Source organism: Lissotriton vulgaris, chromosome 1_1, assembly GCF_964263255.1.
Source record: "Lissotriton vulgaris chromosome 1_1, aLisVul1.2, whole genome shotgun sequence".
Taxonomy (NCBI): domain Eukaryota; kingdom Metazoa; phylum Chordata; class Amphibia; order Caudata; family Salamandridae; genus Lissotriton; species Lissotriton vulgaris.
Window position 1 is genome coordinate 683,887,619 of NC_141685.1, and position 23,770 is coordinate 683,911,388.

General features: G+C 43.8%; 1 protein-coding gene across 1 annotated transcript in view; it reads right to left on the bottom strand.

The window, feature by feature from the left end:
* Positions 1-23,770, bottom strand: part of SNX7 (sorting nexin 7) — a 189,851-nt gene that overhangs the window by 108,222 nt on the left and 57,859 nt on the right. The window contains exon 6 of the mRNA XM_086954685.1: positions 21,910-22,109. Within this exon, the coding sequence (XP_086810811.1) occupies positions 21,910-22,109 (200 nt within the window). The remainder of the gene's footprint in view (positions 1-21,909; positions 22,110-23,770) is intronic.

Below are 23,770 nucleotides of genomic sequence, written 5' to 3' on the forward strand. Positions count from 1 at the left end.
GGGGCCTTCCCAGGTGTCACTTCTCATTTACTTGTGACAGGACAGGCCCCTTTGAAGTTACTTGAGTTCCTGGGCCCACCCAAGCTGGTCTTCCTGCAAGGAGAAGACAACAACTCCTGACTTCCAGGCCATTGTCTCTGCTATGGTAGAAGTATTCACACCTCTTTCACACCAACTTCAGGCAAAAGTACAGGCTGTGCAGTTGCTGGAGAGCGAACACAAATTGGCCTTAGTAGCTTTCGCAGAGTGAAGGTAACTTTCTAAAAGTTATTTGTCGCATGCACTTTACAAAAATCGGACTTCACCTTTAGATTAGATTTTTATTAAATATAAAATTAAGTAATTGAACGAAGTCTGTAGCTTGTGCAGGTGTAATATTACAGACTGAAGTGTATAATATATACTTTGACGTTCCTTATATAACAGTTACAGCCTGGCCAGTGACCATGTCATTTTGAGCCTGGTGACTGGGAGAAGATAACATTTTAAATGGCACACATGCTCCACTCTTAAACATTATGCACCCTACCTTGTGAGCAGCAAGGTGCACTTAGATGGGACATACTTAATATTTAAAACCAGGTTTCCCTACCTGTCAAAAGGGAGATTTTGACAGGTCTGTACAGCAGAGTTCAAGCTGCTACACAAGGTAGCCTTAACCCCATGTTTTCACGGCCACTGTAGTGGTTGGCACATTAGGCAATGCAGTCCACAAGTGGAATTTAATGTTCCATTCCATGTGTGTATTTCTGCACCAAATACTATGGTCTAATAGGAAAGTTAAATGTGCCAGTGAGGGTTTAAACCAATTTCAACATGTTTTAGGGGCCATAGCACATTCAGTGGGCACTAGACAATAGGGACCCATTGTTAAAATGTAAGATCACCAGCAGTTAAGCACCCCAAAAATATCTTCCATAAAAGTTTGATAACCTGGATCCTGAAATGTGATGTGTGTTCTCCATTCTGAAGGTAGGCAGCTACATGGAGCCAAAAAGAAATGTAGGCCAGGTCGCAGGTCATGCATTCCTGGGGAAGATTTAGATAACCAAACTCTAAGAACTCCGGAGCCAAATCGAAAGGTTGCACATTTTAGGGTTGGGGTGCCTGCTTTCTCCATGGTTTTGTGTGAGAAGGTCTGGCCTGCTGAGGGCTTCTCGTGCTGCACCACTAGGAGTTTGAAGAGGGTGGGGAACCAAGGTTGTCTGGCCCAAGTGTGAGCTACCAAAATGAGGGTGAGGGAGATCTACCAAAGCCACGAACAGAAGAAGTGGTAGAGGTGGAAAAGCATAGGCAAATATACCTAACCAGTTAATTCATAGTTCATTGCCCATGGATGTTGGGTAGCTGGAGGCGAAGCTTGAGCATTTCGGGGAACCTCCACCGCTAAAAGTACTGAATGAGAACATGCTAGTGGAGTTCCACTTGTGGATTTGTTCCTGCATTCTGCTGAGGTCTGCACAGCTGTTGTCCACTCTTGGCAGGTACTCTGTCAGCAGATGGACTCTGTGGCTAATTGGTCACCCCCAAATGCTCTGGGCTAACGTGGATAGGTGGAGACAGTGTGTGCCGCCATGCTTCTGTAGATAGTACATGGTAGTCATGTTGTCTGTGTGAATGAGAGCCACCAATGGAAGACCTTCAGGGCTAGTTTAACGGCCACAGCTCTAGGTAATTTATTTGGTGACTCTGGTGATAGGGTGCACACTGGTCTTGGACCATGAGATACCATAAAGCAACCCCCTCCCATAAGGGAGAAGTCCGTTGTGATGGTGACTGCCGGAATTGGTCGAAAAAGGGTCGCCCCTGCGACATGTTGTTGGTGTTCCACCACTGAATAGAGATCGATGAGTGCAGATCCCAATCAACACTAAATCTACCCTGTGATTCTCCGCTTGAGACTATTGTTGTAGTAAGCATTCTTGCAATGGGCAAATGTGTAACCTGGCACAGGGTACTATGGCAATGCAGGAAGCCATCATTCTAAGAAAGTGCATCACGGTTCTGACTGTAACCTGATGATCTGGCTCAAAAAGTGGAACCAATACCTGGAAGTCCTGCACCCTTGCAGGAGTGGGAAAGGACCTGCCCACCACTGAGTTTAGGACTGCACCTAGATGGGGCTGTCTTTGGAGGGTCAGAAGGTGGGAATTGGTTGCCTTGATAGTAAACCCCTGGTCATGTCAAAGGTTTACGGTGTTCTGAGTGTTCGCAAGACACTGCTGGTAAGTTGTGCTCATGTCAGTCCAGGTAAGTGAACATGTAGATTACCATGCACTGCAGGTGCACGGCTATTACTGCTAAACATTTTGTAAACACACTGGGGCAGTGGTGACGTCAAATGGCAACACCCTGCACTGATACTTTTTGCCACTTGCTACAAACTGGAGGTGGTGGCAGTGACCTGGATGAATTGGGCATGGAAGTAGGCATCTTTGAGGTCAAGGGTAGCCATGAAATTGCCTTGTTGTATAAGAGGAGTGACTTCCTGTAGAGTGGCCATGTGGAAATGTTCTGACAGGATGTACTCGTTCAGAGGCCTGAGGTCTAGAATAGCCCTGAGGGACCCGTCCTTGGCAATAAGGAAGTAGAGGGATTACACCCCTGTGCCGTTTGAGTGTGACAGCAATGGCTCTATGGCACCCTTGAGTAGGGGGCATCTACCTCTTCTCAAAGCAGGCATTGGTGTTGGGGGGGAGAGCATGCGTCTGCGGCATGGGATTTTGGGAGGGGGAAATGAGCTGCAAACAGAAACCATGGCATATGATGTCTATAACCCACTGGTCAGAGGTGATCTGCTGCCATATGGGGAAGAATCCTTGGAGTTGAACCCAGACAGGTGTCGTGTGATCATGGGGAAGGAGTGGCAAGTCACTGCTTGGTCTGAGAAGCTGCCTTAGGAGAGCCTCCTTTCCTCTTCCCTTAGAAGTGTTGCCTGTGGAACCTAAAACATAATCCCTTGTGGAAGGATGTTGAGGCAAATGACTTTGGTAAGGTTTGGAGGCGTTTAGGGATGTGACATTAGAGGTGTCCCAGTAGGCAGACCGTTGAAAGGATCCATGAGGGGAGGGCATTTGGAGGGTGCCTAATGTCCGTGGTGTTCACTATGTCTTTCTTGGCCTTCTGCACCATCTTATCTACCTGTGGCTCAAAGAGGTGTTGCAAGTCAAAGGGCAGATTGAGGAGATGCTGCTGAACATTTGTTTTAGAGTTAAAGACATGGAGCCATTTATGTCTGCATATGAATACACTGGAATTGATGCCACGAGCCACGGTGTCTGTAGCATAAAGGGCACATCTTATTGTGGTATTCAAGATGAGTTTGCCTTCAGAGACAAACTTTTGGCCCCTTTTGGGGTACTCATCTGGGAGATGCTGGCGAAGTTCTTCCATTGCCTCCCAGCGAGCCCTGTCATACTGGAAAGTAAACCGATTGAATTAACAATGGTCCAGTGGTTGGCGGATTGCGCAGCAACAGGTTTATCAGCCGTATGTATCTTTGTACTTGCTTTGTCAAGCAGCGTTGCCTCGCTGGTGCTCTATGCAGTGGCCCATGTGCGGTCAGAGTGGACCACCAATTTGTTGGAGGGGAAATTGACCTTTAATATAGGACAGGTCTAGACCCTATAGACAAAAGATGGTAGTTCTTGGTTAGGAAAACAATCGCACAAAGTGACCCTAAATTGTCTGATAAATTGGAGTACTGGTAACTCTAATATAAGAAAAGCCTTAGAGAAACTGGATCAGTTTTAGAAAACACCACACTTGAGCATAGGAACTAATCAGCAGGAAGTACTACATCAAAAGACCTACAAAACTGTGACTCCTGGGAAGGAGGAGTACTACAGCCTCAGCTTCTATCTAGAAGGCGAAACACGGATTAATAAATCAATTAAGGATTACTTGAAAACAGCACACTTGGAGGATACCACAGAAGTGCAGGTGACCCAAGAGAGAAAACAGCTCTCGGATTCAAATTAATCATTTGGCCAAAGAAATGGAAGATCTAAGGAATAGAATGATTTTTGTTTATGCTCAAAACACATACACAATTGTCCCAGGATACCAAACAAGACACCAAATTTCAAGAAAATGATAACATTGATGTTTCTGTATAGCAATGGCCTGTAGGATTCCAGTAACACATCTCTGGTTAATATTCTGAGTCATAAAAACAATTGTTGAAGAGCCTACCCAGGGCTGAACCGGCCATAGCGGGCACCAGGCGTTCCTCCTGTAACAAAATCGTCCAAAACGGAGCTCGCAAACTGCTCAGCTGCTGCATTCCCCTCAACCGGGGTGGGGAGGCGGGGGGGGGGGGGTGGGTCGGGGTCAGCTGAGTATTTTGCTAGGACCGGTTTCTGTTCCCAGTCCGGCTGTGAGCCTACCTCTGAATGGAGCATTCCTAAATAGAGAAAAAGGGATTGTTTTGTACTGCTTGCTATCCGCCGTCAACCTATAAAGTGAGTGAAGCTATTCAGGAGGGATACATCAGATCATTCCGTCTAGGACAGCATGGCATCATCATAATATTAGGAGGGGTTAGATTTGTACTATCAAATGTGATTAACACAACTAGATTTTAGTAACAATAGGTGCAAAGTTTTATGATTGATGCAACAAACTATGTAGGCACCTCATTAGTAGACTAGGAATGTGCCAGATGCACAGTTTCAGCTCTGACATCAAATACGGCATGAAGTGGCACAAAATACACAGGAAGGAAAGATATGCGCCATTTATAGTTTTATTAGTCAGTTCACACAGCAGTGCTGCCACCAAGTAGTTCTTCAGCTTTTCCTGGCGCGACTTGGCTACTCTGACTTGACCGGCAACAATCACACAGACTTCAGAGAACAACTTCAAATTTCCCTAATGAACGTGCACGCTGTACTAAATACAGCACCCTACAGGAAGTGCTTCAAAGGGATGTTTTCCCACTCTGCTCTACATCCATGATGCCCCTAGGCTTTGGACTTTTCACAACAGGCTGCTGCTGTCCTCATGCTCCTCTATATGCAAAAGAAACATTTGATGGACAGAATGTTGGACACTGCAAACATTCAATATCGTCACAACGATCTGGGTTTAATCCATCATTCTTTTGCTCACCACACCACCCCAGTTTGGACCCAGCCATATGCAAATCAGTCTTGACCCTGTTCCTTGTGGGAACAGTCCAGGCCAAACTGCCAAGCAAGGTCCTCCTGGATCGGAAACAAGCATCATGGGACCGGTTTCAGGGCATCATCCTTCATCAGCCAGGCTAGCTTGAATCCAGTGGTGTAGCGAGAACGGGACCCACGTCTGGGCATACCCTTCCCACTTAGGGCAACATATGTCTCTATGCAGACAACTACTCTGCCAAAATACACGGACGTACGCCACTCAGTGCCCCAAGCATGACCACTCCAACCCCCCATGAAGGTCTTGGACCTAGCCAGGCCCCAACATAACTAGCACCAATTATTGTGTCTTCTCGTGCCCTCAGCTGTACGCAATCAGTACTTCTGTACTTCCAATGTACTGAAGAGCACCAACACTCATCTATCTGGAGGAATCTATCACTCTAGAATACTCGAAGTAAAGCTTTGGACACAAACAAAAAAACAGATTACTAGTCAGTGCTCCATGTGCGAAGTCCATAAGGACTACGTCCTCTGTGGACTGACAAATTCAAATGGGATACAGCTACTCCTGTTTGAAGCAACTAGAAGTTTGAAGAAAGATTCTAGTTAATATATTTATTGCCATTATTTTTCTAGTCCTACACATTGTTTTGTATGCACTAATAAGGGAATTGTTTCACCTCATGTTACTATTTTGGTTAAAAATAATTGTTATGTGTGTGTATAGTTATATGTTAATTTTTATGTACACCTCCAGTACAAGTACAGAGAATGAAGATTATTATGCTTGTATAGAAGTAAGAATAAAAAAATGCTCTGTCAAAATAGACAAAGCACAAGTGATAATTTGAGAATTCACTGTGTAAATCATATGATGTAAAATCTCTTCCCTGAGTATATCACATTTCTTTTTTTTTATTCAAAACGTTTTTATTAAGAGTTAACAGGAACAAACAATACAGTACCATGAAAGAAACAAAGGTGACAATAATGAACATATTGCTAATCCCGATAACGCAATACATGACAATAATGATACTAGTATTATTCAGGAATGAGAATGGTTAAAGTAAAATTATAAAATTGTAAACATAATGACAAAGAAAATAATAATAAAAGGACGATAATAACAGTGACAAAAATAATAATGATAATATTGATTGACAGTGCTCTAGTGCTAAGCAAGATTGCTTCGCTGGGTGCAAGTTTGATAACTTAGAAGTGGTCAGTGCAGTCAATTCACATATGTAGGCGAAAAGCAAAGTATTCCTCAGGTTGTAAGGAGTATGAGACCTATTAGGCATGACAGTGATTGTGGGCTTATGAAGGATCATAGCATGAGTGCGAAGAATCGAGGGAGCCCCACAGTTTTCTGTGTGATTTACACCATGAAGAAGTATGGAGAGACTCGTTATCCGCTCTTCTCAAAGAAAACAGCCACTCCTGCCACATTCTGAAGGAGACTACACTGGCACTTTTCCATTTGCTTAGAACGACTTTGCATACTAGAGTGAGCATGAGGTCCATCCGGTGTCGCCTTGAGACCCTTCCGGGTGAGTAGCGCCCTATAAAAATGTCCATGATTGATTGATTGATTGATTGGATGTTTGCAAGATGAGGATCTAGAGCACCCATTAAAATGTAGGAAAAATCATCTGTGGGTGGTCGGTAGTGAAAGGTTTTGTGTATGTAATTATAGATCTTGTCCCCGTGTAGTTCTGTGGTATGAGGGTGTGAGGTTCAGTGGTTCTGAACCCGTTCAATAAAGATCGTCGGAAATAGACGATTTTGGTGTCAGCGGACCGCAAATCATGAGTGCGGTATGTACGAGGGTTTTTGCATTAATCGATCAATGAGAACACTATGTATTCAGAGATTTCGTTTGAACCTCCGGGTTCCATTTTGTGAACGGCAGCCATTTTGTGTGGTTGCCCTCACATAGGCCGATGACTACCGCCGAACGAGTCCTTGGGACACGTACACCTTAGCTGACTTCTGAATGACCTGGCCGAACTGACTCCCTTGCCCGAGGCTGACCTCGCTGAGCCAGTTCCTTGTTAAGCAGCTGGTCAGATAAAGATCAAAGAGCAGGACATGCCAAAGTTTACAGCACACTGCACCCACCTTTCTATCTTGCTTCCAATCTGTTTCTGCTCCTTCCTTTACGACATAATCACTGATTTGGGTTGAGGTTTTATGATGGGTTTGTCCGGCCTGATCGAACAAGAAATTGGAATGTGCTTGGTCATTTCTGGTGGGCTCGACAACGGAAAGTGGGTTTGTCGTCATGCGATATGTTTGAAATGTCACCATGTGATTGGCTAGTTTGTATGTAATCGATGCCACCTTTGGAATGTGATTTTTAGCATAAAAGACCATGCTCCGCTCATTGAAATTGTGCAGTCTCTAGCGAACCACCCGTGTTGTGCTTCGTAGATCTCTGTTCCTGGTTTCAGCCAATAAACTTTGGTCTTTGACATCATCAAGAAGCGTCCTGTGTCTCTGTTTGCCAAGGCAGGGGAACTCTAAGGCATCGGGCTTTTTCCCTGGCGCCGCTAGGTTCTAAAACCTGGTCCTTCAGTTGGCGCCCAACGTGGGGCGACTTCAGCGGTACCGGTCCAAGCATGACGATCGTGGAGAGCTTTGTGTGCAAATTCTGGAGGAAGGCCTGCCACTTCATCGACCCCTGTATATCGTTGTGGTTCGAAAGTCTTTGCTGCGAGGTTCCCCGCTTTCCGACGGCTACGAAGGACTGCTGCCCTGACTGTTGCCCTGTCTTGGAGCCTAGACGTTTGTAGAGCGAGACGATAGACGGGTCTTCTGGTGACGCCATCGACATTTCAGTTAAGTATGAGTGGAGCGTCTCCCAGTCCTTAGTTTGTTTGGTATCCCTTCGTGGATCGCTTTGATTTGGTACCTCAGGCCCCAAAGCCAAGGGACTCTTGTATTCATGAGGCTATCGTTTTTAGATTTCCCTTGTAGTTTGAAGCTAGACTAGTGAGCGAAGATGCCTGGTATTAGCAGACTTGGAAGAATATTTGGTTGTGGTTGTTCTAAGGATTCCCGGTTAGAGGATTCGTGTCCGGTTCCTCCGATTGGAACTCCTACATATGATCTTTATGTGAAGGATGGTGTAGGCCCTATTAGTTATAATGATATCTGGGTAAAATATACGAAGAAAGACGGTGTCCTACAGAGGCCCCGTTACGGTAGCTTTGAAACTGAGATTCTAGATAACCTCAAAGTTAAACTGTTCAAAAAGAAAGCCCGGCCGGCAATGTTTGACTCTTTCCGCATATGGCGCAAAGAAGCCAAACAGAAAGAAATTAAATTAGCGAAGAAGAATAAACGAGAACGAGGTTTGTCAATGGTGCAAGCTGCTATAGCATATAGGGATAATGAAGAAGAGCAAGAGAGCGAACAAATGCTTAGGGTTAGGAAGTTAGCGGTAGATAAATGCTACCCAGTTTTGCCGCGTAAAGAGCAGGAAGAAAAGAAAGATCTTGCGAAAGATCCTTTAATGTCGCATCTATTGAGTTCGCCACCCCCTTATGCACAGAATGCTACGGCACCATCGCCACCAGTTGTAGTTGTGCAACCTCCGGTTGTTGTGCCACCTGCAATTCCTCCACAGCCAGCTCCTCTTTCGTTGGCTACTATTCCTTTGGCGCAGCCTCGCCAGGGGCCGCCAACTTTGCCTCCTTCTTCGTCTGCTACTCCTACGCTTATCTATAATACTCCTTCTGTTCCGGCTTTGGATTCTTCTACTATTGTTCCGTCTAATCTTATTCTTTCACCTTCTCCTTCTGCCAGACAGAGAATGACTGCTGCAGTTTCTGGTTTCTTTTCTCCTTTGTTGGGACAATTGGGTATGTCTCCTGTTAGTGAGCGTAGACAATCACGCGGTCAGTTGCCTGATACGGATAAGCGTACAGTTATGGATCATTTGGCGCGTAAAAGGATTACGTACGCTTCTCGGTATGATCTTGAGGGTGTTATGGATGTTTTCCTTCAATGGGAAGCACCAAAGCAACGGTACGTTTTTGACATGATGTGTGGGTTCCTCCATGAACAATGGGTTGAAGAAGTAGGTAAAGCTCCTAATGAATTGTACCGAATACGTTCTGAATTTGCGAAAGGGACCTTTGTGAGTCCTCATGATGTTGGGAGAGCAGTTGCGACTATTTTAACATTTCGTAATGACACTTCTTCTGAGCGATTGTTTGAGCCCGATTCGTCAGTTAGGAGAGCAGCGCGTCAATATCCGATGCGTGAGGTTCCTCCAGTTTGGAGACCTCAAGATGGAAATGTTGCTGCGCACTTTCAGCGAGTTTGGGTACATGTTCCTTGGAAGCGTGTTGAAGTTTTAGCAATTAAACAGTCTTTGCCTGATCCGCGCATAAATACGGCAGGATATTATTAAGAGCTCACTCAGACTGTGGGTTTGTGTATTATGAATTTAGCAGACATAAATATGTTGTTTGGAAATGTTGCTCCACAGCCTATTTGGGGTACGATTCGACACACGGATCATGCACAGGAATTGGGCGATACATGGGTTAACCTTCGTGCTGCGAATGATAGACAAGTAGGAGGTGCTAAGCCTGAAGATATCATTACTCTACTCCCTGGTAGGATAATTATTTATATGAAGACTCTGATGCCTGAAGTGCGTGTTAATTGGGACAAGTTGTCATTATGTAAGCAGAAGAAAGATGAAACGATGTCCGAATTTTTCACGCGGTTTGAAGAGACTTTTGTAGATCATAGTGGTCAGTATATGGCTACTGAGGGTGGCCAGAGATTGTTAGTCGACAAATTTGTGCATAATCTGCTTCCCGAGTTGTGCACCAAGTTGAAAGATTCTAAAAGTGCTTGGGCTGTTACCACGTCAGCGCAGATTTTAGCTACGGCCCAGTACTATGAAAATAGGCACAAAGATGAAATGCAGAAAGCGGATAAGAAGACTAAGGAATTGAAGACTAAAGTTCTTCCTCAACAAGCGTATCCACCCCGTACTAATGATCAACGCCATTATCAGCAGAATCAGCAATATTCGAGCAACTCCCAAAGAAACGAGCCTTCTCAACAGCGTTTCCCATATGGGCCTAATCAGTGTGCGTATTGTAAAGAAGAGGGCCATTTTAAGAATAGTTGTCCGGTTTTGTTGCAGCGCACGAATGGTGCTTCTGGTGTGAGAGGTTGAGGTGCTCAATAAGCGCCTAGAGGTAGAGGTCGCGGACAGAATGGGCGTTCTTTGCCTCCACAGAACTCAATGAATAGTTTTGATCAGCAGCAGGGTTCGTCTGGTAGGACAGCACAGTACTATACGGATGATTACTACGTCGAAGGTGAGGAAGTGAATGGTAACGATTGCTAGGACAGCCATAGACAAAGAGAGGGAGTTGTTTCAGTTCCAGTAGATCAGAATGGACCTTATGTTGAAGTGATTGCATCAGTTGTGTCAGAGCCTTTTCTGTTAGATACTGGTGCTACGAAGAGTTCTATAATGCACTCAACTCCCTGGCACACCTTTGTCTGGCTTTGAGAATGTTTCTGTAGGTTTTTCTGGCGCCTCGGTTACAAATCCGATTTCTACTCCGTTGTCTCTTTCTGTTGGACCTCGTAAATTTGAAGCACCCCTCATTTTGACTACAGGTTGTGGTGAGAACTTGTTGGGATTGGATTTGTTGAAGAGATTGTATGCCACGTTGTATTGTTCTCCGTCAGGAGTACATCTTACGTTGGGTGAGAGAGTGATCTCTCCGATGTACATATCGAAAGACAGACTTCACCTGAATTGTCTTCTTTACCCGATTCATTGTGGGCTACTGGTCCGAACGATGTCGGTCTTTTAGAGATTCCACCCTATGTTGTGACATTGAAGGCGAATGCTAAGTTACCGCGCATTCCACAGTACCGTATCTCGAGTGATGGTGAGCGTGCACTTTTAGCGATCATTTATGATCTGATCGATAAGGGTGTGATTGAGGAAACGAGAGGTAATGTGTGCAATAGTCCTGTTTTGCCTGTTCTGAAGAGAACTGATTCTTCACAGCCTTCTGTATATAGGTTTGTGATCGATCTTCGCGAAGTGAACAAGATCGTCGTTCCACAATTCCCTGTTGTACCTGATATTACCGCTTTGTTGACTCTGATTCCATCTACAGTCACGTGGTTTTCGGTGATTGACTTGAAGAATGCTTTCTTCAGCATCCCGATTGCCGTGGAGAGTAGAGACATCTATGGATTCTCTTTAGGAGGACGAAGTTTCCGCTTTAAGCGCGCTCCTCAAGGCTATTGCGAGAGTCCATCGGTCTATAGCCAAGCTTTGAAAACTCAACTTGATCTGTTGGTTTTACCTGATGGTGCTGCCCTTATTCAATATGTTGACGACTTGTTAGTTGCTGCCGACAATGAAGAGATTGGTAGAGAAGCTACTTTGTCGTTGTTTCACCACTTGTCTTATTTTCATCACAAAGTTTCTCTCTCCAAGTTGTAATATTGTCGACAAGAAGTAACCTACTTAGGTCACCTCTTATCGAAGGAGGGAAGGAAACTGACCCCAGAGAGAATTCAGGCGATTGCGAAAATGAGTGTTCCTACAACACAAAGAGAAGTACGTGCGTTTTGGGGTATTACGTCGTACTGTAGACAGTGGATTCCTCATTTTTCTTTGCTAGCGAAGCCTTTGATAGCTCTTACTGTTAAGGATACTCCAAATCCTATTCCTTGGACTGACGAATGTCAGAAGAGCTTTTCCGATTTACGCAATGCGTTGTGTTCGGCTCCTGTGTTGGGTACCCCCGACTACAGTAAGCCTTTCACATTGTATGTCCATGAGAGAGAGGGATGTGCATTGTCAGTGTTGACTCAGCAGTTTGGCGATATGCAACGTCCATGTGCTTACTTTTCGTTGACTTTGGATCCGGTAGCGAGAGCGTTGCCTAGTTGCTTGAGAGCTACAGCGGCAGCGGCTGTTTCGATTCGACCGTCTGCTGGTTTTGTTATGGACAATACGTTAATCGTAATGGTTTCACATGCAGCGGATACCTTGTTGAACCGTACCAAGACACAGCACTTAACTAGTGCTCGGTTGTCGGGTTACGAGTTGACCTTGTTAGAGAGTCATGTGCACATTAAACGATGCAACAAGTTGAATCCAGCCACGTTGTTGCCAATTTTAGTTGAGACAGATGATATTGAAGAACAGCATGATTGTTTTCTGAGAACTGAGGAAGAAACGAAAGGGAGGATAGACCTTAAGGATACTCCTCTTCCAGAGTGTGAAGGTACTTTATGGGTTGATGGTTCGTGCTTTAAGTTGCCGAATGGTGATACGACTGCGGCATATGCTGTTACGACTTTGCATACGATTGTTGAAGCTGCACGTATCCCACATAATTCAGCGCAAGCAGCAGAGTTGATTGCATTAACGAGAGCATGTGTGTTGGCAAAAGGAAAACGAGTGAATGTGTATACTGACAGCCAGTATGTGTTTGGTGTGGCTCATAGCTTTGGACGTTTATGGAGAGAGCGTGGGTTTTTGACTTTGCATGGAACAAAGATTCAGCATGGGCAGTTGGTGAATGAGCTCCTTGAATTACTCACTTTGCCATTGCAAGTAGTGATTGTGAAATGCAGTGCCCATAAGAAAGTTACGGATGATGTTGGTCGCGAAAATGCGTTTGCGGATGAAGTTGCGAAAGAAACTGCGAGAAATGTGATGAGCCGAACGTATGTTGCAGGTCCGGCGAGATGGGTTCCAGAGAAAAGTATGTGTGAAGATACGATTGAGAGTGTGAAATCCATCCAAGCTGAAGCTACAGAAAAAGAGTTGAATGAATGGAGAGAAAGTAAGGGTAGATTGGATTCGAATGGTTGTTGGACTGATTTGTCTGAGCATCAAAGATGGTTGTTGCCTGACGCGTATGTGCTTCCAGTTGTTACAATGGCTCATGGGATGGCACATATCAGCGTGAAAGGGATTTATAAGTTGTTGGCTCCGGTTTGGCAGAATGCAGGAATTCCCAAATGTGCAGAGAATTTGGTTAAGACCTGTATGGTGTGTTTGATGTACAATCCTAGTAAGGGAACTCCAACACCAGCTGGTCATTTTGCTCCTCCTACGTATCCGTAGCTAGATTTCATCCACATGGAGAGGTGCAACAAACTGAAATATGTTTTGGTGGTTGTTTGCTCCTTTTCTAGATGGATGGAAGCTTACCCTTTGAAGGACAATACTGCCTTGTCCACAGCGAAAGCCCTAATCAAGGAATTTTTCCCGAGATTTGGTTTGCCGAGATTTATCTGGAGTGACAATGGGAGTGAATTTGTGGGTCAAGTGATGAAGAGAGTATGCGAGGGATTAGGTATTCTGCAGAAATTCCATGCTGCAAATCACCCCCGATCAGCTGGTTTAGTCGAGAGCTATAATGGCACTCTGAAGTTAAAGTTGGCCAAAATCCAAGCGAGGTCTGGTTTACAATGGCCAGATGCTTTGCCTTTAACGCTCCTGTCCACAAGAATGACTGTGCATTCGCAAATGGGTTTGAGTCCGTATGAGGTTGTGTTTGGTCACCCGGCGAATATTTGGGGCGTACCAAGACCAACGAAGTTTAGTGACCGTGAGTACCCTGTGTTGCTTGATTACTTGCACGAACTGACGGCTAAACTGCGTGTTTTACACCAACAGGTTTATAACAGTTTGCCACGAGCTTCTGAAGATCCAGGCCATGCCATTGAACCCGGCAATCGGATCTTCAGTAAGAACTTCCAGCGGAGCAAGAACGATCAGCCTTGTTGGACAGGACCACATCTAGTTCTCCTGTCTACACGTTCTGCAGTTCGAGTGCAAGGCAAGAAACACTGGATCCACGGCGTACACTGCAAACGGGCTCCATTGCCCTTACCGTACGACCGGTGGGTCCAGGAAGGACTCCCAGACTCTGAAACCGAAACTCTGCCACGATTTTTGCCATTCAGCGATGCCCGTTTGATTGGAACAAACTCTGAGAAAGAAAGTGACGATCTCTTGCAAGAAGCTGTGCCTCCTTTGAATCGATTGAACACTACTGAGCCTGAGCTTCTATTCAAAGAACAGACATTACCTGGGAAAGATCGTTATAATTTGCGACCAAGAGTTGTGGGACAAATAAAAAATAAATGAAGTTTTTATGATTTTACTGTAACAGGTTAACTCTCCACCGAGGATCTACTTATTTTTGTTTTTCGAACCGCCATTCGGGTTCAGCTGTAGGGTCGCGGTTGATAAGTCTTTGGAGTGCAAGCCTGAGACACTAGGTCGAAGGTTCTGGTTGGCCTAAGGGAGTTGCCCTGGGTTGACAGAGGCATCCCTTAGCATAGAACACCCTACCATCGCGAGCAGCATGTTTAGTTAGGATGGATTTCTTCGAGTTGGAGAGACCTGTAAGGACAATGAATTTCAAGAATAAGATATACAAACTAATCACACGAAAAAGATTTGTAATACTATGTTCATTTTTGCTATTGAGTTTAATGATATTTTTAATTGGTTATGTGACATTCTCTTTCAAAGTGACGTTTATTCCCACTGTGCAACCTACACCTACACCTACTATTTCTTCTCATTCTTTTCATCCTTTGCCTGAACATGAGGTAGTTAGATGACTGGAATTTGCCAATAATTCCTTTATTCAACTTTTGCACCAACACCAGTTAGTGATGAACACAACGAATTGTTGGATTTGTGGTCTAATGCCCCATTTGACCGATGAAGGTATTCCGTACTTGGTTTTGCCTTTTAGTTTTAATGGTTCTATTTGGGCTTACAGAACAATGTTTATCTATGCCCATAGTGTCTATCCCCTACGTTCACCGAAGGACAATCCGAAGAATAGTGCTGTAGCTAGAGGCATAGTCGACATGGTTGAAGGGACTAATGCAGTTGAAACTAATCCGAAAGATGATTAGCAACCATATAGTGGTTGGGACGTTACTGGATATGGAGTTAGTCTGAGTGTTAACCAGCGAGCGAAAAGTTCTCCACAGATTTGGATAGTGCCCCATCAGGGTCGCTATTGTCTGCAGGGTAATGGCAAGAATCCAAGAGCTCAGCTAGGGAAGAGCGTTTGTACTGACACCTATGTATTAACGTCACAGACTTCCCCAGCATTTCTAGCCGCTAAGGGTACTTAATTTGTTTGCTATGACAGAGCATATACATGGTTGCCCCCTGACTTTTCGAGCACATGTTTTGTTTCCTTTCTGTTGCCTCCCACTTTTACAGATGCGGCAGATTACCATAAGAAGAGAGTTGCTAGAGGTGTTTTCAGTCAGGAAGACACTGCAGGGCAAAAGTTGGGAGATTCCTTTAAGGTTTTCTGCTGTTCTGGGGACCAATGGCTAACAGCAGGAATATTTGCCAGTTGACGAGAGTGGTTGAGTCCACCATAGTCGAAACTGCCGGTGCCCTTAGTAACCGGACTGCTGAGCTCCAGTCGGATAGACTTATGACACTTCAGAATAGGGTTGCTCTTGATGTCATACTAGCAGACAGAGGTGGAGTAGGTAAACTAATTCAATCGAGCTGCTGCGTTTTCATTCCAGACAACGCTCCGACAGTCTTCCAGGCCATTCCCAAGCTACATAAGATCTCCGATTCTGTCCATTTAGATAAAGGAGATTGGTCGTTGATGGGATGGTTCTGGGGATTGATATCCACTTGGGATGGAAAATTCTGATGGTCATTGGGATGGTCTTAGCTATCCTTTTCCTGTTCTGTCTCTGTGTACAGTGTGCTCCTGCTATTTGTGGCCTTTGTGCTACTTCGTGTGCAAGGAGACCTGTCCCGAGAGAGGTACTAAGTACTAGAATGATGCTACAGCAACATATCGATGATCTGATGAATATAGATCCAGATTCAGATTGACATGAGTTTGGGTTTGTTGCCTATGTTAGGGCAAAAGGAGGGTCTGTAGTTCTGTGGTATGAGGGTCTGAGGTTGAGTGGTTCTGAACCCGTTCAATAAAGATCGTCGGAAATAGACTATTTTGGTGTCAGCGGACCGCAAATCACAAGTGCGGTATGTACGAGTGTTTTCGCATTAATCGATCAATGAGAACACTATGTATTCAGAGATTTAGTTTGAACCTCCGGGTTCCATTTTGTGAACGGCAGCCATTTTGTGTGGTTGCCCTCACATAGGCCGATGACTACGGCCGAACGAGTCCTTGGGACACGTACACCTTAGCTGACTTCTGAATGACCTGGCCGAACTGACTCCCTTGCCTGAGGCTGACCTCGCTGAGCCAGTTCCTTGTTAAGCAGCTGGTCAGATAAAGATCAAAGAGCAGGACATGCCAAAGTTTGCAGCACACTGCACCCACCTTTCTATCTTGCTTCCAATCTGTTTCTGCTCCTTCCTTTACAACATAATCACTGATTTGGGTTGAGGTTTTATGATGGGTTTGTCTGGCCTGATCGAACAAGAAATTGGAATGTGCTTGGTCATTTCTGGTGGGCTGGACAACGGAAAGTGGGTGTCGTCGTCATGCGATATGTTTGAAATGTCACCATGTGATTGGCTAGTTTGTATGTAATCGATGCCACCTTTGGAATGTGATTTTTGGCATAAAAGACCATGCTCCGCTCATTGAAATTGTGCAGTCTCTAGCGAACCACCCGTGTTGTGCTTCGTAGATCTCTGTTCCTGGTTGCAGCCAATAAACTTTGGTCTTTGACGTCATCAAGAAGCATCCCGTGTCTCTGTTTGTCAAGGCAGGGAAACTCGAAGGCATCGGGCATTTTCCATGGCGCCGCTAGGTTCTAAAACCTGGTCCTTCACCCGTAGGTTTTTAAGGCAGGGCAATAAAAGAGCATGTGGACCAATTTACCCACGTGAGATTTACAGTTCCAACACGTGGGGCTGTCATTGAGTTCAAGCTTGAAAATGTTTTCCAGGGTCCAGTACGATCTGTTAATTAACATTATTTTTGGTTTGTGAGAATATAGGCGAGATTTTGTTAGAGAAAGGGGCAAGGTGGATCATCTCCCACTCAAATGGGATCTTAGAGGAGTTTATCTCATTTTCCCCTGACGTCTCGCATTTCCTATGGGATTTTTGTGAGTTGGGAGAGAGGAGTTTATATATCCTGGAAACGGTATGCCCAGCTTTCACAAGTTGAGTAAGCTTGCCAGCTAACGAAGGGTCAGAGGGAGTAATGGAGCATAATGAAATGAGCGATTTGAGTTTTAGAAATTTATAAAAATCCATAGGTTATAAGCCTGTGTCGGATCTGTAGGTCAGAGAAGGGTCAAGGCAATGACCCTGTAAATAGATTTTTGACTAGATTTACCCCATTTTTAGACCAGTGATCCCAGTAGAGTGACCTGCCGTCTACCTTTAAACTCTGATTATACCATAAGGAGGCCAGGTTGGACTTGTTTTTTTTTTAATTCTTTTTATTAACGTTGCAGAAAACAGTGGTGATCGTCACAGTAATACAATACATTACATACAATTGTACCTTAGGAAGCCAAAGATGACAGGACATGTAAGGTTGGAAATACTCATTGCAGTTTATCGCTAAGCAGTCAACAATGAGAGTGGTTCGTCAACCGGGGCAACCTGGGGGGATTTGCATATATGACCCCTGAATTCCTTCCAGTTGGACCATATTGCAGCCCACTTCCAGGGACAACCCCTGGCCACATAAACCGTTTTCTTCTGGAGCATGCACCAGTCAATGTCTGTTTTCCATGAGCAGGTTGGACTTGTTAACTTTGATTTTGGCCTTGGATACCCGTTCTAGACTCAGCAGGGCACTCTTGGTATTGAGCAGAATGTATTTGGAATGAGGGAAGGCAGAGACATCAGCTGTTAGGAGAGCGGAGCGAGGCATGCTATTAATGATCGCTTTTTCTATGTCCAACCAGACAGGGTTATAGTCCAGTTGTGGGAGAAGTCAGTTAGACCCCTGTTTACATAAATATTCAGTCTGGTAGTTCCTAAAATTCGGGAGACCTAGGCCTCCTTTTTCTTTGGGTAGCTGAAGTTTACTCAAAGAGATTCTAGGTTTCTTACCCTGCCATAGAAATGTATTGAAAAGTTTATAAACCTTCTTCAGGAAGTCATTCGATAGGCGCATTGGTAGCATGCAGACAAGGTAATTAACTAGAGGGGTTATCATAATTTTCAAAGATTCAGCCCTATCCCACCATGATAAAAATTTCGGGGACCATCCATCCAGCAGGGTGGATATCTTTTTGTGAAGGGAGTTTTCATTCGTTTGTAAGGTGCTGATTCGATCTTCCTCAAATTTCTTTCCCAGGTACTTGAAGCATTTAGGTTGCCAAAGTAAGCCTGAAACACCCATAATGTCTTTGTCACCAATGTTGCTCAAGAGTTTTACTTCAGTCTTATCTTTATTTAATTTGTAACCAGACACTATGGAAAAGTCTGCTATTGAGGACATTAGAGCCGGTATTGCAGCCTCAGCGTTTTCAGATATCACTAGGACATTGTCCGCGTAGGCTGTAATTTTGACTGTGAAATCGCCAAAGCCTATCCCTTTAATCCGATCCGAAAGGTTCAATAGCGAGCAGGAATAGAGAAGGGGAAAGGGGACAGCCTTGTCTTGTGCCTTGTTCTAGTTTGAATGCGGATGAAAGGCAGCCACCCGCTCTAAATCTGGCTGAGGGATTGGAGTAGAGTGCCATCACCATACAAATGAAATTCTCCCCTAATTTAAATTTATCTAGCGCTGCTTCCAAGTAAGACCAGTCCACTTTATCAAAGGCCTTTTCAGCGTCTATGGTGATTGCAACTGTTGGGGAGTCGGCAAATTTAGCTTTCTCTAGTATATGAGCTAGGATGTGCATATTATCACTAGAAAGTAATAGAAATAGAAAGTAATAGAAAGTTTTTTAAGAAGCCCACTTGTGAAGGGTGGATGAGTTTGGATAAGAACTTGGGTAAGAGTATATCACATTTCTCCACACAGTAGTCAGGCACTCCTTTTTGGATTCTCTCGCTTTACCCGAACTGTGCAGAACTAACTGGAAATTCCTGAAAACCCTTCTAATCACCAAAGAAATATTAGGAGAGTTAACACATCAGAAGCAGTGCTCCTTGAACGGATCCATGTAGACCAAAGAATATGTATCCAAGGCTGCAGTACTAGCGATGGAATTAAGAAGGCCCTTCATCTCAATGATTTAGTAGTAAGGAGAAGAGGGAGAGATGCTGTCCTACTGTTCTTAGATGCTGAAAAGGTATTTGATCTTGTATATTGAGGTATGATTGCAGACAGCCTAAAACAGACGGAGTTTGGGATGCGATTTTGAGTATGGGTCCTTGCGAAAAATGAGGTACCATGAGCAAAAACTAGGGTGAATGTGTAGCACTCAGGTATTGTCCTGATCTAGAACGGCATATTGGAGGATTGCCCTGCTGTCTCCTCTTATTTGAACTTACAACAGAGCTCCTCATGTAAAGAATTCAAGCCAATTCTCTGATCAACTACATCAGTTTTTAGCAAGATACAGTTAAGCTTACAGCATTTGCTGATGACCTTCTCGTATTACTTGAAGACTCCTGCCACTCTCTCAGGGAGCTGTTGCTGAATTAGCACACTTCCTGAGTGTGCTAATTCAGTATGAAAGAGTGAACTTAACAAGGTGCCCTAAACTAATGAAACTATATTCAAATACTCCTTTCTGGTGGTTGATCTAGGGGAGCCACTATCTTGGACTATCTTGGTGTGGGATTGATCTCACACTAGCAGATCTGTATTAAGGAGAACTCTGCCTTTATGAAAGAAAGTAAGGTGGGGTCCAGGTCATGGGAAAATTATGCACTCTCCAGGGTAGGTTGGACTGCAACCTGGAAGATGATGATACTACAAGATGCTGCATTTATTTTAGGCCATCCCTATGCCTCTTGATCTGAGAGTCATTATCTGCCTCCAGGAAGTTTGCAACTCCTTCATAATGCGAAACCGAGACTTACATGGCAATAGTGACCCAGACACTACAGTCGAAGTGGGCTGACAGTGCTATATCTCCTTGACTATTCTCAAATGTCACAGGTTAGATATACAGTAGAATGACTAAAGAGAAGATCAATATCATTTGTTTTATTGACCAAAATCTAGGTAAAATCGGCCATTAAAAGAGGTCCACTAGGTCCGAACATTTCATTATGGGGACATACCATACAGTTTTCCTATTACAAGCTTGACCATGAATGAAGGGGATGAGCTAACATGCTATGCAGGCTTAATGATTCCACTGTCTCCTTGAACTCTGCTCTTTGAAAATGAAAACCTCCATATAGGTTTAGATAGATCCTGTTTCACCACTGGAGGGCCGGGGTGAGTCATAGGTTAAGGAACCTTCAAAATAGGGGCAATACTGGCTCATTTGAGGACATTAAAAGTGCCTATGGTGTCCCGGCATTGGAGAGCTTACATTACTTCCAACTGAGGCACTAGAGAACACAGAGGAATGGACCAGAGAAAAAAGGTCACAGGCCCCTTTAGAAGGGTTTATCCAGAACTGGACCTTGCCACACCACTTAGTTTACAAAATATACCCACTCATTAATATATCTCACACCAACACTAAACACCCATGTCAAATGCAATCGAAAAATAATAGTCTTCACACGAGTTGACAAACAACTATAGGAGGTCTGTTAGATATGGGCATTTCTGCAGGGTCACCCCCACACTTTTTGCCTTCCTTTTCCCCTTTTTGATGGCTTCATTTTGCTGGCTTTAGAACACTGTGCACTTTACCACAGCAAATCAGTGCTAAAGTGCCTGTGCTCTCTCCCTAAAATGTGGTAACATTGGCTTATCTACAAATGGCATTTTTTATTTACTTTTAAGTCCCTAGGAAAGTGCACTGCATGTGCATAGGGCCTGTAAATTAAATTATTTCCACTTTTGAACATATATGCACTTCCAGTAAGTATTGAAAAAGCAATAGCACATAAGAAAAAAGTTATCCAGATTCAATAGATGTTTTTCTTCTTCCAATTTTCTCTTTATTTATTCATGATACAGAAACATCTTGACAGTTGAATTCATCATAGCCAACGCGTTTCGTTTCTTTAGGAGACTTCTTCACGGATTCAAGTATATGGCAATTGTTATGTTCATCAGGCAACACGTAGTATTTCAGAAAGCAGTAAATTGAAAGAAGAAAAACATCTACTGAATCTGGATGACTTTTTTATGTTCAAAAGTATTGTTATTTTGCTAATAGAGTGCTGAAACTACTTTGTTTTTGATTCCCATAGCTCTTTAACCTTTAGCATTCTATAAGCACCTAGTCCGTCTTCTATGTAGTGGTTTCATAGGCGTTGAAGGAGGTCGAAGTGGGACTTGATCCTCCTACCCCTCTTTTTTGTCAGTTAATAATCAAAACTGTGCCTAGACCAGAGTGACAGAAATCTAATTTTCTAACTACTTAAGGTATCATTCTTGGGTAAATATCTTTTTTCCACTCACCAATATAGGAACCACTGCAATAAATAAAGATATGCAATTGAGAAAATTAGAACAATGGAAAGACAGCATGCATATGCACACAGAAAACTGGGTTATTGTATGCAGCATTTGTTAAAGAAACCAAGCCTGCAAAAATATTTTGGACACACAAGTAATCAATAATATACATTCATAAAAAGAAAATGTAAAAATAATTCATATATTGATCCTTAGCATGTTTATTAATAAAGGCAATTTTATTCTCAAATTGTACCAGAATAGAAATAGCATAACAAACCTACCGTTAACATTTCACCGTAGAGAACATATTCATGTGTAATTGGAATAAGGCTTGAGGAGAGACCTGACATTTGCTGCTCGGTAGCTAGGCAACACTTATCTATGCAGCTGGCAATGCCTTTTAGTGATGATACCAGATCTTCTTCTGATGCAGACCACAACGTAAAGATTGGTCCATATTCCTTCATCTGCTCTAAATACTCTTGGAAGAGAACAAAAATACATTAGCATTCATAGAAAAACTATTATGTAATGACTACATGTAAACTACAGAAGTAAATCAATATAAAAGGACTATAAAACGCAACTAGACATCATTTTCCTCTATAGTGTGGTGCTGGAAATATTTATGAATACTCTGTTACTCCACATAGGCACCTTTGAAGGAACAAATACTTCATATTTCTCCAACGTATGGCTTTCGTAAAAGGAAATTCATTATTTGGTTTCTCGTTTTCAGTATGGTGAAAAGAGATACATTTTTCCTGTTCAACAGAGACAGAAATGGAAGAGCACTTAAATACATGATCCCTTTCATTCCTTCCCCACGTTCAGGCAAGGAGTGTATTTTAGTTGTGATGAACCATGATACCTAGTATTTTTTATTTTTTTTTATTTGTCCTCATCTCACCTTTTAAGCCTCTGCGGATCTTATGAAGCCGTTTCCGTTAACTGAGGACCTCTCGGCTTACCGCACCCGCTTGGGTCACCCGACCCATCCCCTTTTGTACGGGACTTGGTGTAATCATAGGACCAGCTAGATCAATCTTAAGCTTCGCCCCCAACTGATAAAAGGATGCCAGATGTTTAATGACTTATCCTCTACGCCTTCATATTCTAGCCGGGCCACAGCAAACGAGGCTTTGAGACAGTCCTCTCTCTTTGGTGGGAGGGGATCTTTCCATTTCTTACAGCTCGCTCTCTCCGCGCCAACAGAATCATATATAATAAAAGGCCTCTATCTCGCTGTGAGCCTGTCTGACAGAAGAATCCATCATTCCTGAATAAAACTAAGGAGGGATTAACATCAACCCTGGTTTTAAAAATGTCCCGAAGTGAGTCACCCACCTCTTTCCAAAAAGATTCCAATTCTGAGCACTCAAAAAAGACGTGGAGGTCATTAACTAGAAGTGTATGACATCTTGGACATTAGGGTGGAGGTACTGGAGCGAACTATGCTATCTTTGCAGTAGTATAATAGAGTCTATTAATGACAAAAAAGGTATTCTTTTTCAGGCAGGCAGGTGTTATATACTTATATAATGTCTTTAATGATGGCTCAAAAAGGGACTCTACCGAAGATTCTATGGGGGTTCTGTTCCATACCGCCTCTGGGGAAGGAATTGCTAGATCTTCAGCTTCTAGTAGATGATAATACCATATCGAGATTTCCTTTTTAATTGGGAGAGCAGATTGACACCGCCTCTCAATCTCTCCATTTCCCCTTACTTCCTCTCTCTCCGCATCATACCAAGACACTAGCTGTAAGTATTTGAATCTAGATAGTCCTGTGCCTATCTTAGCTCTCAAATATTCCCAGGGATGTACTCCTTCGGAATCCACCAACTCCATCCAGGTGTTAATGCCTGCCCTCTTTATAAGCAACACTAGAATGTCTCTCAGACACTCAGGGGTTCTGGGCCATTCCCAGACTGGTGCCAGGACCGGGTAATAGCCTATCCCCCAACTGAGTCTCGCCCTGTGCCACAACTCCAGAGCTGCCCTCAAAACCTTCAGACGTACCCACTTAAAGAATCTGGGGGACCCAAAATTGTACAGAAAAGCCTTGCCTCCTCCTACAGCTCTCACCATTTCTCCCAACAGCCTACCCCAAACTGACTTGTCAGGTTCCACAAGTAGCAT